Genomic DNA, 16288 nt, shown 5'->3' on the forward strand with positions numbered 1-16288 from the left:
GTGGATAATAACGAATTCTATAGTCAAGTGTATAAATATGCAAGATGCAGTATTGAAATAATTTAATAATTTTGTTAACTTTTCAATTAACCTTTGCATCAAATTAATTCAGCAAATTATTTTCCCTTACATGTATTCTTTCTGTTCTGTCTTAGTACAGAAATCTAAATCTTCTAAAGCAGCATTTCACTAATGGCACATCTGCTTCCTCTCAGTTTTTATGCTTCCCTTTGGCTCCTCTGTCATTTCAGACTTAAGTTCTGTTGAGTCCAACAGGGCAAGTCATGTTGCAGCATGAATTTACCAAAATGTGTGAAAATCCAGGTAAAGTTGGTTAAAGACGTGCTTTTAAAATGTTTTACATACAATCTATTTTTAAAGCAAAAAAAGCAAGAGTTTTGAATTTTAATGTCAGTGCTTTTCATTTTTTTTTTAAATCTAATAATCTCTTTGGCTCTGTAAGAAGTTAGGAGGTTTACTATTTTAGTCTGTGTATTAGTTAAACTATTCTGAGACTTGTTTAATATACAAAATGTAATTCCTTCAATTTTTTGTTATAGCACTTGAATGTTTGCCTTTATTCTCAGGGTTCAAATGTAAGTATTAATGGTGAAGGTTTGTCTGCTTTTGACTAGATTTATTGGTATAGGTGACACAAGGGGCAGCTCTAGGGACTGCACAGATTCTGCAGGCTTCTTTTGCTGGTGTAATTTCACTACTGAGAAGAGTAAGCTAGGTAACCAAAAGATGCATTTGCAGATACAACTGTGTCCATTTGAGTACTTTTCTGGTACACTGGTGTCATTTTCAACTGGGATTTTCTTTACGTTACTGTCCACTGTACAGGCAAACTTTCAAATATAATCTAAACATACTCTCCACCACATATTGATTATCTGCATATGCTTTATGTACAAAAGTGGTTACTGTGACTTATTTTCAGTTCTGATTAACAGTATTAGGAAAAGAAAACATTTTTTGCACAAATGTTTCCATGTTGAAGATGAATGTTTAAATAATTTTGAAATAATGAAATATGAACTATTGAAATATTAAAATGGGTTTGGAAAGTTTTGTTAGATCAGTAATTATAACAAAACAGAAAATAAACAGTTGAATGTAGGAATCTGGGAGAGTGAGAGGGATGACTGTAATGGAACAGTTCTAGTTTCTGTCTCTCTACTACATTGAACAAGAACAAAACTTCTCATGAAGTCATTTAATCACTGTGAGGTTGCATTGTGGCTGGTTATAAGGTTGAGATAAGGAAAATGAATATAGTTTCTAAGTATTATCTAAACTTTTCTTCAGCCTTTTCTTGACCACCCAAGGCATGTTCATTTTTTCCCATTGGTTTAGGCAGATGGGCATTCGTGGTGGGACACTGGCCTGATTTCAAAGGACAGGGATATCACTATGTGCTATGAGCAGAGTCAGTGGAAGCCTTTGATTTCAGAGTGAGCAGACAGTAATTCAATTTGAAGTAAATGGATGAGAAAATTGCTTCTGTGATTTGTTTTAGTTTTTAGATGTCGTTTGAGTTAATTTTTGTGCTCTACAATGTGACTTTTTGAGTATTTATGATGTGTAAGATATTCAGAAAGCTGCATACAGTGTATTGAGATACGGTACGTGAATATTTTAATGAAAGATTGATATTTCCCTAGTATGTCTTAGTGACTTAAAAAAAAAGAATCCTGTTTTTCTAGTAATTATCTTTTCTTCCACAGAACATAATTATGGTATTACCATATTTTCATTATTGCCTATACCAAGTGTTAAATACAATGAGCTATGAAAATTAAAAGTAGGATTATTTCTACCTGCCGTGTTATACTGAAGTTTGAGTGTGTACTGGATCTGTAGCCCTCCTCTACATCTAGAAGGATTGTAAACTTTATTTTAAGATATTTGAAATTCTTGCGTACTTTCTTACCACTCCAAGTGCTAGAATACTAATCTATATTGAGAATTTATGTTCAGATCATCAACTGCTTGCTAAGATGCTGCTGTTGTAGATGGGATTTCAGAAATTGTCTTCAGTGTATTTGCTCTTGACTCTTGCATCCTTTAACTGCTTGAAACTGTAATGCTCTGTAGTGATGCTTATTCAGCATTCCTCACAAGGTAAACTTGTGGAAAACAATCAAAATAGACCCCTTTAAAATAGTAAAAGTCTGGAGAAAACTGCTATACCTGGTAATTTTTATTTGTTTAATTGTAATTGTTTGGTAAAGCATACAGATGACTTACTAGGTTTGGTTTGTCAAAGCTATGAACACTTACATAGATTTAAAATCTAAAAAGCGTATGCCTTGCTTATTTTTTGTTGGCTTAGGATAAACAAATACTTTATACTATTTGATTTTTGTAGTCTCTCTCATGTCTTTCTGTTACAGCCATCTTGTATTAAATATTTATAGTTCACTGTTCTTTTCTAAGTGCTTGTAACTTATGAATAATTAAAGAACAGAGTTAAGGGGGAAGAAGGGCATTGATGTAGCATTCAGAATGAGAATTTCCTATAATTGTTTGACAACTGTAAATTACATACATCTGAAAATCAACAAGGAAAACATCAGAAGCAGCAGTATGTGGTTAGCAAAGGCACTTGGGTTCACATCTTCTCTGCCTGTGTGATTGCTGAGTGATGGTAACCTAATAAATATTTTTTGTCTAATTCATAAGAATTGTCCTCCTTAAAAATAAAGTTAATTATCATTGTTTAAATATCATTGCCATCTAAGTAATGAGGCTGAAGTAGCAACTTAAAGAAGAATTTGCAAGATAATCTTTGTTTAGCAAGTAGTATGTTTTAAAAGTTCCAACTTTTGTACTTAATTTAATACTGAATTATGTACACGAACTCTTCATGGCATTGAAGAGTTAATATTGGTAATGGTCACTCTCCTACTTGACAAAAAGTAACTTATCTCAAACCACAAAAGCAGAACAATTCAGCTTGTGAAGTTCCATCTCTTTCTTTAGAGTTATCTTATGAAATTTGCTAGTCCAATTACCATTAGTTAAGAAGCAGATCTGAAGACACCATTCATCAATCACTAGAATGAAGGAAATCAGTTGATGAATAGAAAGCTGCAGGGCAGGGGTAATGATAGTTTTAGAATTAAAAAAAATTCTACATTTTATTCCTCTTAAGCCTGAATGATTTACTTGGATAAATAACCCTTAGGTGATAATTTTACTTCTGCGTTGTTCCTGGAAAACACTCAGCGACAGGAGAGGACACAAAAAGACACCAGGAACTTTCCAAGAGAGCAGATGACATTTGGATTGAAATTTGGACAAAATATATAAATTGGCAGTACAGATGGAAATGAACATTTTGCCACATCAGTGAAAGTAAAATTGTGTGATTTAGTCATACCTTGTGCTGAGAGGTTGGGTGGGATGACCTGTATGGATGTGTGAAAAAGTCAGTCCTTTAAATTATGTAACACATCCATGGTCAATCTGCTGCTCACTTTTTGTGAGCAAGAGTTGTTTGACGGTTAAGGGAAGTAGTCCCTTAACCGTCCTATCATGTAGACTACTTATCACAGTAGAGGAAAGAAAGCATACTTTTCTGCTTTCTGACTAAATTAGTCATTTATAACAAACACAATTATTTTCATTTGTTGGCTGCATTTGCAACATTGAAAAATATGAATCTTTCCTGCATGGAGTAAGGTGTCCTTTTCCATATTACTGTTTTTGTAGTACTTAAATGTATGTAACTTCAGTTGCATCATGGAGTACGTACCTGTGATGGCACCCTAAGATGCAGGCTCTACAAGCTTGTTTTTGTCAGATGGTTTGTCCTCTTGTCTCCCTTAGCTCTGGGTGACATGCAGAACATAGGAATGTTGGTATTCATAAAATGAAACTTAATACTGTTAATTGCAGAATTGGGGTGCTGGGCACCCCGACTCTCACTGAAAATATCTTCCTTCTTGGCATTGAAAATGTCCTTCAGCATGATCCCTCAGAATGATTCCTTACTTGTCTTCTGCAATGCTACCATTTTAAATCATACAAAAGTGTGAAATATACCATGTACATACAAATACGTACAATTATGTTACTGTTAATAATTAAAACTTAAGTTCTTCAGAAGTAGTTTAATTTGCTAGGAAAGCTGTAGAGTTAGGTTCATGAACTGATTCTCAAAGGTATCAATTGAGAGGCTGGCACATTAACAGTTTCCCTATTTTGTGAACAGAGGACTGCCACCTCCATGTTTATGTTTCAGAACACCATCAATGAGCCTTGCTTTTTTGCACCGTTGTAAAATTTTTCAAAGCCTACTTTGCTTATTTGGAAGCAATGTAGAAACAGCAGTCTTTGACTTATGATCAACACATTGTGTTTGCACAAATCTGCACAGAAATTGCCTTGTGGGTTGTGAATTGGATAAGATAGTTTCTGGGCCTGCTAGGTAGGAAAGCTGGTTAAAAAAAAAACAACAAACCAAACAAAACCAACCCTTACGTTTGTGGGAAACTTTGGAAAAGCTGCTGGGAAGGCTTTACCAACAGGAGTAGGAAAGGGTAGGGAGGCTTGAGCCAATGCTCACACTCACCTCTTGCTGGTCCTGCTGGTGGCTTCTCTTTCCTCTCTGATGCTGAAAAGGAGCAGCACAGGGAGAGGTGAAGCAGCTTTCTGCAGAGCCTGTGCTACATCTGAAATTACAAAAATTTTAAATGCGGTTATTGTGTTATCTTTATAAATCACCCACATGCTGTGTTTTTGCTTTAAACTGTGAAGCCTGACAGCTGTGTTATGGAAGTTAGTTACTTTGCCAATTCAGTCAAATTGTTTATGCCTGAAACGAGAAATGGAAAAATGCTATGCTTCCTACCAGTGGAACTGACTTGCAGCTATGAATACTTGAAAAAAATCTGAGATTCATCTTCAGAATGATTGCTGTAGTAGTCTGCATATTAAATCTTGTCGATAGGCTTGATTAAAATGTTCGTGAAAGTGTATCTTACCTATAATATTTGGGTATTTAAAACATTATTGAAGAACTGAAAATGAAAATGCTCAGTTTAAATAGTTGTGCATGAGAGAGCATCTTGCTGGTTTTAAGGATGACAGCAGAGACTCAGAGGCTTCTTCACTCCTGAGACGTACTGGAACCTGTTGAACCAACTTGCTTGTTAGAATCCTCCAGTATCTTCTACTGCAGTGTCAGCTTTGTCATCTTCAGTTATTCTTCAAGCTGAAAGCATATATAACTATTATTCCTTTTTCTGATCATCGATGGCTGAAAAAATAAATGCTTACAATAAACATGTTTCCCTATAGTAGTTAAAATCATCTGTTTGCCGTATTTCAGATACAGTTTCTTAGTACATGAGAAATTAGGAGTCTAAAATACTTTCTATTTACTTATCTAGGGTTATTAGCCTTTTCACGCTATTAAGTAATTTTTAACAACTTTTTGTCAATGCAGTTTCCTCAGTTTAAGACTGAACAGCACATAGTAGCTGCTGGTTTTCATAAATAATTATGGTAGTTTATATGAATTGGGTTAAAATATTGCTTGTTTGGATATGAAATACATGTATATGTTCTGCTTTTATTGAGTTTGTGAAAACTGGATACCTCTTTTGCTCCATTGGAAATGCAGCCCAGAAGTCTGAACTGTAACTGACTCAATAAAATTAAAAACTTAGACGTTCATGCCAAGCATAACTCAGGCTTTGGCTCTCTCAGTGCTCACAGCAGTCTGGGCAGTTTCCTTAGATGCTTCTTATTTATTTTCTTTGGAGATTAGTATTTTCTTTTCCCCTTTCCCCTTTCATCTGTATTGTAAATTAACCCCTGAAACTAAATATTCCTTTATTTTAATATCATAAATATGCAGATGTACTTACATATGAAAGAATGGCTCAGTGGTGTTTGAATGTAATTTTTACTACTGTATTTTAATATTCAGATATAATATTATCAAGTTCTGTCATTATGTGTATTGCTTTATAAACATAACTGCATTTCTGTGAGTGACAGTAGTTGCTGCTATAAGGCAAACATACTTGGCAGCATGAAACTGGAGAATGCAGAAGTCTTAGTTACTATAGCTGATTTTTTAAATTTAGGTCAAAATCAAACACTGTAAGTAGTTACAACTCCTTTATTTTCAGCAGACTAAGCAATAACAGTTTGTTTACTTTCTTTTGAAGAACATATGGATTTGTGTGTGCTGAATTAATATAGTGAAATACCACTTCGATTTAATATTTTGTTTTTAAAAACCTAATTAATTGATCCTCAAGAGATCAGGCATACATTTTGCTATTAGATACAAGAAAAGATGGCTAAACTATTTTGGTATGTAGCCTCTTAACGTTAAAACTGAGGCTCAGAATTAAAGCTTCAAAGCACCAGTTGAAAACGAGGAATGCTCAGTGTAATCGCTGTTCTGTCATTTAACTGCAGAACATTTTCTAAGCAAGCTGTCATTTCTTTTTTAGTTCTCTTTGTAGAACTTAACCGACATGACTTGCAAACACTAACAGAAGGAATATAACACAACGTTTTGAGATGATGAACTGTGTTCATGCTGCTTTAGCAAGTTTTAGCACTGGAGTTAGGACATTCTCTTACCTTGCTCAGCTTGCGTCAGCTTTAGGAGTGGAGCGAGAGGGAGCAAGCGGCAGCATGCCTGCGGATGTCTTGGGCATCTTGGTGGAAGAAGCGTCTGCCTCATAGCAGAAGTTCATGGACAGCTCCCTTGTGACGTACTGCAGGAGCATTTGAACTTCGAAGAACCTAAGGGTACTTTAGACAGCAACACAAAAAACATACTATAAGTATTTTTTTTAAAGAAACTTTTTGTTTCTTTACTCTTGGTAAACTCATGAAATGACTAAATAAGCTCTTCTGTAAGAAGTTTTACAAAGAAAGCCTTAGTCTAGACTTTATTTGCAAAACCATGTCCTGTTATTTCCCTGCTCATCACAGTCACAGTCTTTAACTGAGTTAAATTGTCTGCTCTAAAAGCAACAAGGACAATACAGGCTACCATTTGTCTCTGCTGTTTCCAATAGGTAGTGTAGTAGTGATCTCTCACGTAACACAAATTTTCTGGTGTCCTGTTTTCTTGAAGTGAGGCAGAGTTGTGTCAGAAGAGTAGTTCACTATGTTCATGATGAAGAGCATTAGACTGTTCTTGTCATAAAGTAGTGAATTGTATTGCAACCATTGGCTACAGATGTACATTAAATTACTTCTAAAACAGCTTTTATGCTATATGACATTAAATAATAGTGTGATTTAAAAAAAAAAAGGCAAACTAACCAAACTTGGGCATGGCCTGTGTTCTCAACTACTCACCAGTAATTGTTCAGAGTGTTGCCCCAACACTGACCCTCAGATTCGCAAACATGTCACTTAATTCAGAACTTAAATGCAAAAAAAATCTGATTTATTTAAAAGCTCTTGAGACTGTACATGATTTCAGTCTTGTTACTACACATATGTATGACATTGCCATCTTTGCTAGGCTGAATGGCTCAGCATCCATCTTGGAGCCTGTTTGGGATTAATTAAGTAGACATTCTTGGGACTGTGGCTCCTGTAGACTGTGTGCCATCATTGCCACAAGGTGTGTGAGTTTCTTCACACGTTGTCAAAGCTCAGCCATTTACAGTCAAAAAGCCTGCTGAGGTACAGTGAGGTTGTGGGGGAGGTACAGGGGTGGAGGGGAGGTGTCTTTTGCTCTATTTTTGAGGGGAGGTGTCTTTTGCTCTATTTTTAATGTAGTTGCTTTGTTGCAGAGCACTCATCGACTCATTGAGTGGTTGGGCTCTAGTCCTTCTGCCTGGGAATGTGCAGCTCCTTGTGTGCTAGCCGCATGCTCTCGAGACTAGGATGGAGTTGCCTTCCACGCTTCTGATGAACCTCTAGTATATAAACACAAATGGAAATTTTGTATGGTTAGAGCATAAACAAGAAGCAGCAGGATCTGTCACCTGGGGAGGTGGGTATTCCTCTGAGAGGTCAAAATTCAGTGTTCAGGTCCCTGCTGCAAGGACTGCTTGTATGTTTTGCATTCAGGGTCACCAAGTGAAATGTTTATGGAGTAATGACATCAGGGACTTTCACTTCCCAGATGAGTGCTCTAAAAATGTGTCATTCTGCCACTTCCTCTTGTTACCATTTTCTTTTCTTTGTAAAGTCTTCTGTCCCAAAAGGAGTACCTTAGTGGGCTAAATGCAGATAGAGGCCTTAATCTTCAAATCCCAGTTAGCATAACTACCACATCAAAGCTGCAGCTAGCTGCTTTAGTTGTGGAGAGAGGCAGGATGGCAGACACCCGTCTCCAAAGTTTTCATCGGCGAGTGTAAGGACTGTTCTGTACTGGCAGATGGAAGGACTGTTCTGCACAGTGCTCCAGTAGCAGCCCCTCATTTCCCACCTTGGGGGAGTGGCAGGGCCCTGCCTTGGGCTGTGAGTTTCTTCGCAAAGTGTTCTAGATTCCACTGTACCAAGCAGTACCTAAACTTCTTGGTAACTCTGGGACTGAACGTTTTTGAAGTAATCTTTCCCCATGGTGTCTTCTGGGGCATGATTCGTTTGGCATTTACAGGTCATAAAGTTCACTCTCTGCATCCTTTCCTTTAGCAGATGTTTACAAACCTTGCACTATTCATTGTTTCCTCTGTCATCCTGATCTATTACATTATCAAATCTGTTTGAACTCTGCCGCTGTCCCTATCATAACCCGTGGTTATTGGAACTTCTCTTTAAGTAATTTTATCATAAAGTTGCATGTATTAAAAGCTTTGCTGTTCAGGAATGATGTGCGTATCTTTCAGCGTCTGATTCAAGATTCTTTGTTGTCTCCAGAATTCTGTTTTGTAGATAGTGCTGTCTTAGTCACACAACCATTTCTTTGTCTGTACCTTGAGAGGAATTAAAAAAAAGTTATCATGGAGATACTCTTCCCTGTTTGCTCTTTTAAGCCATTTTCTCCAACTGTCTCTGTCTCTTAAGTGCCATAGATGTCAGCTGGGATTATTTCTGTTTTTTAAACTGCTAGATACTTTGCTCTTTCTGTTGCTGTGAACTCCTGGATAAACTAAACTCTTTGTGTTGTTATTTGTAGTGGATATTAGCAAAGTTTCGCAACAGTTTTATCTGTGGTCTGGTCTGTTTCTCAAAACTTCTTTCAGGTAACCTTGGATGTGGCACACATGGTTTTAGGAAACGTTATTGATGAGGTGGTCATTGTGGTTTCAATGATAAAGTCTTCTGAAGAACAGGCAGTCTTTAGGGGAAGTCCTGAGTTACAATGACAATACCTGTTATAATCTGAGGATTGACATGATCTTCATTGTGTGAGAGATCCTAGAATGACTCTGAAAGTTGTTTCAGCACAAAAATTGTAGCTTCTGCCATGGACAGAATACTGCACTGTAGAGCCAGTCTCACTTTGAGCATCTTGAACAGCATCAAGAACATTCTAAGTCTCATGAATGCTGAGAAGTCAGTCCTGTGTTTGTTCAGATACATACAGTTTTCTGATGTGCCAGTCTTTTTGATTCAAGACAGACTTAAGGCCATGAGAGACCTGACCCAGTTCACGAATGCCACCCCACTTTCAGGGTGAAATCGTCCACATCGTATAGCAGAATATAGCTGCCTCCTTCTCCATGCCAGACTGTATCTCTGAGGCTCACAAACCTGTTTCATACAGTTTGTGCACGCTCTATGCAATTACATTCTCAGCTTATGAGTGAGAGTTTCTTTTCTGTTTCTTTTCAGACAGGTGGATAATTCAGGCAGGTGGATAATTACGGCCAGTGTCTTTGGGAAAATGTCCTTTAAGTTCTTCTGTTTATGCAGATTGCTTGTGACTGCCATGTCTCTGTCAGGATGGGGACTCGCACAGGCAATGTGGTAGCTCAGGGTCATTGATCTCTGGAGAAGCAAAAACTTAGGAAGGGTGTTCTGGAGTTGAGAGCTGTGAGAAACTCACAAGAGTATTTTAAAATTTGTCTTCACAGTCATCACATTCAGACAGCGATGTCTGCCACTAGCAGGCTTTATATGAGTAAGCCAAGTGCTGAGATTGCTTTACCCTGCAGAAATGCAGAATACTGTCAAATGGGCTTCAAATTCATCTGGCAGGCAAGCAAAATAGTCTTGCAGGTGTGGTAGATTGAATTATTCCTCTGATCCACATGTGTAAACTCCAATTCAGTCTTTAGGTAACTGGAGTTGGGAATGGGGTTGCCTTGAGAAGGACCTATTTACATCAGATGGCATCAAGAAATGGCACATTTTTTTCTCCCTTGCCATTCAGTATCTTGGATCAGACAAAATCCTGATCATAGAGAAAGGCATAGACCTTCCTTCTGCTTGGAAATACCAATCATGGTCAGGCAAGGTAATACTTCCCAGGCCTTTACGGTTCTGGTGTCAGGAGGTTATCTGTCAGCTGTCTCTCACTGAAGAATTCAAGAAATATATTCCCCTCCTAGATCTGTGACTGAGAAATCTGGAGCATTAAGGAGTTTCAGCATGCTTCATTCCAAGCCCTAAAATACTGGACAGGAATGTCATTGCTCATTTCTGTGGGGCTGTCCCTTGCCACTTTTTCAGGTTAGGAGATATAGATAGGTAGCCAGACAAGAAGCTAGGCTTAAAATAGAACAAAAATCTTTGTAAAGAAAAATCATATTTGTAATTTATTATTTTCTTAAATTAAGGAAATTTGCTTTTGTTTGAAAGCAACCCTCATGCCCAAGCTACATATAATGAGATTCCAAGAGTCAACCCTGTGCGGTATCCATTGCAGCTGTTTGATCTGGAGTTAGAAATAAAACAGTCCTCTGTAGGGTTATTCACTTTTACAGGTCTCTTGAGAACTTGCATAAAGCAAATTCTGCTGCCATTAAAGGTGCAAGAATTGTATGGTTGATTAGTTTTCTTAAGCAAGGAACAGCAAATATTAAGTCTGCTTACTTTACTAATCATTGTTTTCAGTGAAAGGCTTTTTGGATGCTTATAAATTAAATTCCAAAATCAGAATTCTGCATTTTTAATTTAATGGAATTAAACATACAGTACATACGCCCTGAACTGAAAATGCATTCTGTGATGGATGGTTTTTATTTGAACATCTGTTCAGCGTAGCAATTGTTAAAAGTTTTCTTTCCCTCTCCTTTCTGCCATATAAGCAACGCTGATTTGCACTGGAACATACTTCATATGGAAAACTGTTAGAGGGAAGATCAACATTCTTTTTGTATAAAGCTGGAAAAGTAATTTTTTGAGCCATGCTGGAATAGAAGAACACTTCTAAATAGGGTATCTAACATAAAAAGATTTATTTCATGGAAGTATTATTTTGGACTAAAAGTTAGCTTATCAAGACACATGATGCTTTAAAAAAAACCCCAAAACACTTGCAGCATTTTTTCAGTATCAGAAAATGCAGATAATGAAAGGACACAGTTTTCTTAAATTCAGTTCTTTCTCATGAAATTGATTATACTTAAGTGATCCATTACCGGTTTATTTGCACTTGTTTGAATTAATACAAACAGCAAATAGAGGTAGCTAAATGACTTTTTTTTTTTTTTTAATGGCTTATATATCCAGTTTTCTACCCAAGCTTTCTCTAGTGAATTAAAACCTCCGGGTTATTTCATTGTTTTAAGAGCAAAGGCTAATCACTTCTGCTTCCCTTTCGGACCAGGTCTTGCATTTTCCATTCAAGTTCTTTCTAATGATACGCAGCTTCTTTGGAACCAGTTGAACTCTAATCATCTGAGACAGTTCCCTCTTGAGTCACTGTCGTATTTCCTGAAACTCAGAACTTGCAGTGAATTACATCTGCTCCAGTGCGGTCACTTGTGTTTCAGTGTAGCTTCTTAAGACTAATGTGGATGTTTTCCTAGTATAGGGGTGGGATGCATGTGTCAATGCTTTCGGCAGTCTGTGGGAAGCACATGGATGGGTGCAGTGGAGAAGGGAGCTGTGCTTAGTAAGTGCTGTTAAGATCTTGTATACTTAGATTAGGACCATGTCCTATGGATGTTACATAGTTAATTGTGTATTAATGTTTCTCTGCTGTTCATGAGGACCCTGTCGGCATGGTATTAAAGCCTTATATTCTGTACTGACAAAGTTCAGCAAGTATCTGTAGGACTGTATAAGGACTCGGAGGAAAGCTTACTTCCTACTGCCTTGGCTGTAGAATCCATTATCTCTGTGAGTAGGTTATTACTGATAAAATAAAATGCATTTATACAGCATTATTATTTCATTAGCATTCAAAACTTGCTTTTTTAAATTTTCTGTTCATACAAAATATTAAAAAACCCACAACAAACCCTGGAAGATTACTTATATAGGCAAGAACAAATATAAGCCATTATTAGTATTTTCATTTGTGATGATTCCAATAAGAATTTCCATCTTACTGGTCATTGCACAGATGCTAGACCTTTTTGAACTACTTTATGAACTTTCAGCTATAAGTTGAAACCTGTTTCAATGTTAAGCACAATCATACTGACACATGTTTTCTTCTTTCCCCCCTTGTTTACCAGGATGGTACGAAACAAAAGCGAGAACGGAAGAAGACTGTGTCGTTTAGCAGTATGCCAACTGAGAAAAAGATCAGCAGTGCAAGTGACTGTATAAATGCGATGGTTGAAGGCTCTGAGCTCAAAAAGATTCGATCCAACTCTAGGGTGTATCACCGATATTTTCTTTTAGATGCAGATATGCAGTCTCTACGCTGGGAACCTTCAAAAAAGGATTCTGAAAAAGCAAAGATTGATATTAAATCAATCAAAGAAGTAAGAACAGGAAAAAATACAGATATTTTTCGCAGCAATGGGATATATGACCAGATATCAGAAGACTGTGCATTTTCAATTATATATGGAGAAAACTATGAGTCACTAGATCTTGTTGCTAACTCAGCAGACATTGCAAATATTTGGGTTACTGGCTTAAGATACCTGATTTCTTACGGGAAACATACTCTAGATATGATAGAAAGTACTCAAGATAATATGCGGACTTCATGGCTTTCACAAATGTTCAGTGAATCAGATGTAGATAATTTGGGACATATACCCCTGTGTAATGCTGTACAGTTTATAAAAGACTTAAATCCTGGTTTAAAAACTAATAAAATTGAACTAAAATTCAAGGAGTTACATCGATCCAAGGAAAAAAATGGTACTGAAGTAACAAAAGAAGAGTTTATTGAAGTTTTTCATGAGCTTTGTACCAGACCTGAAATCTATTTCCTGTTGGTTCAGTTTTCGAGCAATAAAGAATTCCTAGATACCAAGGACCTCATGATGTTTTTAGAAGCAGAACAGGGTATGGCACACGTCACGGAAGAAATAAGCCTTGAAATTATTCAGAAATACGAGCCAGCCAAAGAGGGCCAGGAAAAGGGTTGTCTTTCTATAGATGGGTTTACAAATTACCTTACTTCACCAGACTGCCACATATTTGATCCAGAACATAAAAAAGTTTGTCAAGATATGAAACAACCTTTATCTCATTATTTTATAAATTCATCTCACAATACATACTTGATAGAGGATCAGTTTCGAGGACCTTCTGACATCACAGGTTACATTCGCGCTCTTAAAATGGGTTGTCGAAGTGTTGAACTGGATGTATGGGATGGTCCAGATAATGAGCCTGTGATTTACACGGGGCATACAATGACATCGCAGATTGTCTTCCGTAGCGTGATTGACATTATTAACAAGTATGCATTTTTTGCTTCAGAATACCCTCTTATTTTGTGTTTAGAAAATCATTGTTCTATTAAGCAGCAGAAAGTTATGGTACAACACATGAAGAAAATTTTGGGGGACAAACTACATACACAGTCTCCAAACATTGAAGAGTCTTATCTTCCATCACCAGAATCACTTAAAGGGAAAATACTAATTAAAGCAAAGAAGCTTTCCTCTAATTGTTCTGGACTAGAGGGAGATGTCACAGATGAAGATGAAGGAGCAGAAATGTCACAGAGAGTGGGGAAAGAGGGGGTAGAACAGCAAAACTCAATGATGGGGAAACGATTTCAGCTCTGCAAAGAACTCTCTGAGTTGGTAAGCATATGTAAATCAGTTCAGTTCAAAGAGTTTCAAGTATCATTTCAGCTCCAGAAGTACTGGGAAGTGTGCTCGTTTAACGAAGTGCTTGCTAGCAAATATGCCAATGAAAACCCAGGAGACTTTGTAAATTACAACAAACGTTTTCTTGCGAGAGTTTTCCCCAGTCCTATGAGGATTGACTCTAGTAATATGAATCCCCAGGACTTTTGGAAATGTGGTTGTCAGATAGTAGCAATGAACTTTCAAACGCCTGGCTTAATGATGGATCTTAACATTGGTTGGTTTCGACAAAATGGAAACTGTGGCTATGTCCTTCGTCCTGCTATCATGAGAGAAGAAGTATCCTTCTTTAGCGCGAATACGAAAGACACTGTGCCTGGAGTTTCGCCTCAGCTGCTTCACATTAAAATCATTAGTGGGCAAAACTTTCCTAAACCCAAAGGATCAGGTGCCAAAGGTGACGTTGTGGATCCTTATGTCTATGTTGAAATACATGGAATCCCTGCTGACTGTGCAGAGCAAAGGACGAAAACTATGCATCAGAATGGGGATAATCCAATTTTTGATGAAAGCTTTGAATTTCAAATAAATTTACCAGAACTAGCTATGGTGCGTTTTGTAGTACTGGATGATGATTACATTGGGGATGAGTTTATCGGGCAATACACTATTCCTTTTGAGTGTCTACAGACTGGTTATCGGCACGTTCCTCTGCAGTCTTTAACTGGTGAAATTTTAGCACATGCTTCCTTGTTTGTGCATGTGGCCATTACTAATCGAAGGGGTGGTGGGAAACCTCATAAGCGGGGCCTCTCTGTGAGAAAGGGCAAGAAATCAAGGGAATATGCTTCTATGAGAACATTATGGATTAAAACAATAGATGAAGTGTTCAAGAATGCTCTCCAACCTATTCGGGATGCCACGGATTTGAGAGAAAATATGCAGGTACAGTTTTTACAATGAATTTATCGGTTCTTGTGTGTATTTTGTATTACGATGCGTATGGAATATATGTTTCTAAGAGTCTTGCTACATTTTCTAAGTTATGTTATTCCAGCCTAACGCTGAACAGCTTTAAAGATGGATTATGTCAGAGCAGCCTTTTAGGTGATACTGTCTACTGAGGTAACCTTGGATGCATGTGCGTATTTTGTTGAATGTGAACTGGAAATATGACTCCAGTGTTAGAACTCAAGCCTGTTGACTCCTCCTATGTCTTTGAAGGAATGTTAGATATACACTAAAGGAAGGTATGGCAATATTTTAGTTTTAGAAAATTAAGTTAAATAGAAATGCAGGAGGAAGATACAGCTGATAGAAAAAGGAGACTTTCCTGCTTATTAGAAAACTTGGACGTGAAAGTATGTTTAGCATAGTTTCACTGAGGTTTTGTTTTTCCCTCATTCCCAAATAGAAGGCAGTACTTTCTGAAAGACCATTTGCTTTCCATGATTCTTCCTAGCAACAATATGTCAGAAATACATGGAATTGGCGCTAAGGTATTAGAAGGCATCCTCTAGAAGAAATTACCTTACCTTAAAGGTCACGTATAGTAAACACATTGAATTTCAGGAAAAAGTACAGGCTGAGGTGCTTGTTTTTGTGGAAGCCAAGAGATCCCACTTAAAAAATGCATTGTTTGGAGATTCCAGTAAAGATTCCAGGTAAATAAACCCTTTTAGACATACATTAAAGTGAGTTGTAAAGTTGTGTTTTAGTTAATAAAGCTTTTAACTATCTAAACTTCTGATGGAATACTAGCAGTGATCAATAAAATTAAGCATAGTCATTTCAGATGAAGTGACCTATTAAATCCTCTTACTCTTACGTAATGTTAAGGGGAAACTGATGAAAGGAAATGTCTGAGACTTGATTCTGCATTTTAAGGGCACATCAGTGTAGATAAATGTTCTTCGTGAATAATCTTATATTGAAGAGATTTTAATAGTAACAGTTTTAAAACTGATTTTACTTCATGTGAAAGAAATTAGTACAGCATTATGAAGGTCTCCCATTCCACTTGGTATATAAAATTTCTATACTAAAAGATTATTAAAAAAATAAGGGGATGATATTTTGACTTATAAACGTTTCACATTATGGGCTACATATAAAGTGAACTTCACCTGTAGTTAACCTATTGAAGGCTGGAATTTTGTCATATAAAGGATACTGTA

General features: G+C 36.9%; 1 protein-coding gene across 1 annotated transcript in view; it reads left to right on the forward strand.

The window, feature by feature from the left end:
* The window catches only part of PLCL2 (phospholipase C-like 2), a 105026-nt gene that overhangs the window by 41702 nt on the left and 47036 nt on the right, over positions 1-16288 (forward strand). Inside the window, exon 2 of the mRNA XM_009329506.1 lies at positions 12570-15056. Within this exon, the coding sequence (XP_009327781.1) occupies positions 12621-15056 (2436 nt within the window). The 5' untranslated portion in view covers positions 12570-12620. The remainder of the gene's footprint in view (positions 1-12569; positions 15057-16288) is intronic.

The sequence above is a fragment of the Pygoscelis adeliae genome, unplaced genomic scaffold (assembly GCF_000699105.1).
Source record: "Pygoscelis adeliae isolate BGI_AS28 unplaced genomic scaffold, ASM69910v1 Scaffold8, whole genome shotgun sequence".
Taxonomy (NCBI): domain Eukaryota; kingdom Metazoa; phylum Chordata; class Aves; order Sphenisciformes; family Spheniscidae; genus Pygoscelis; species Pygoscelis adeliae.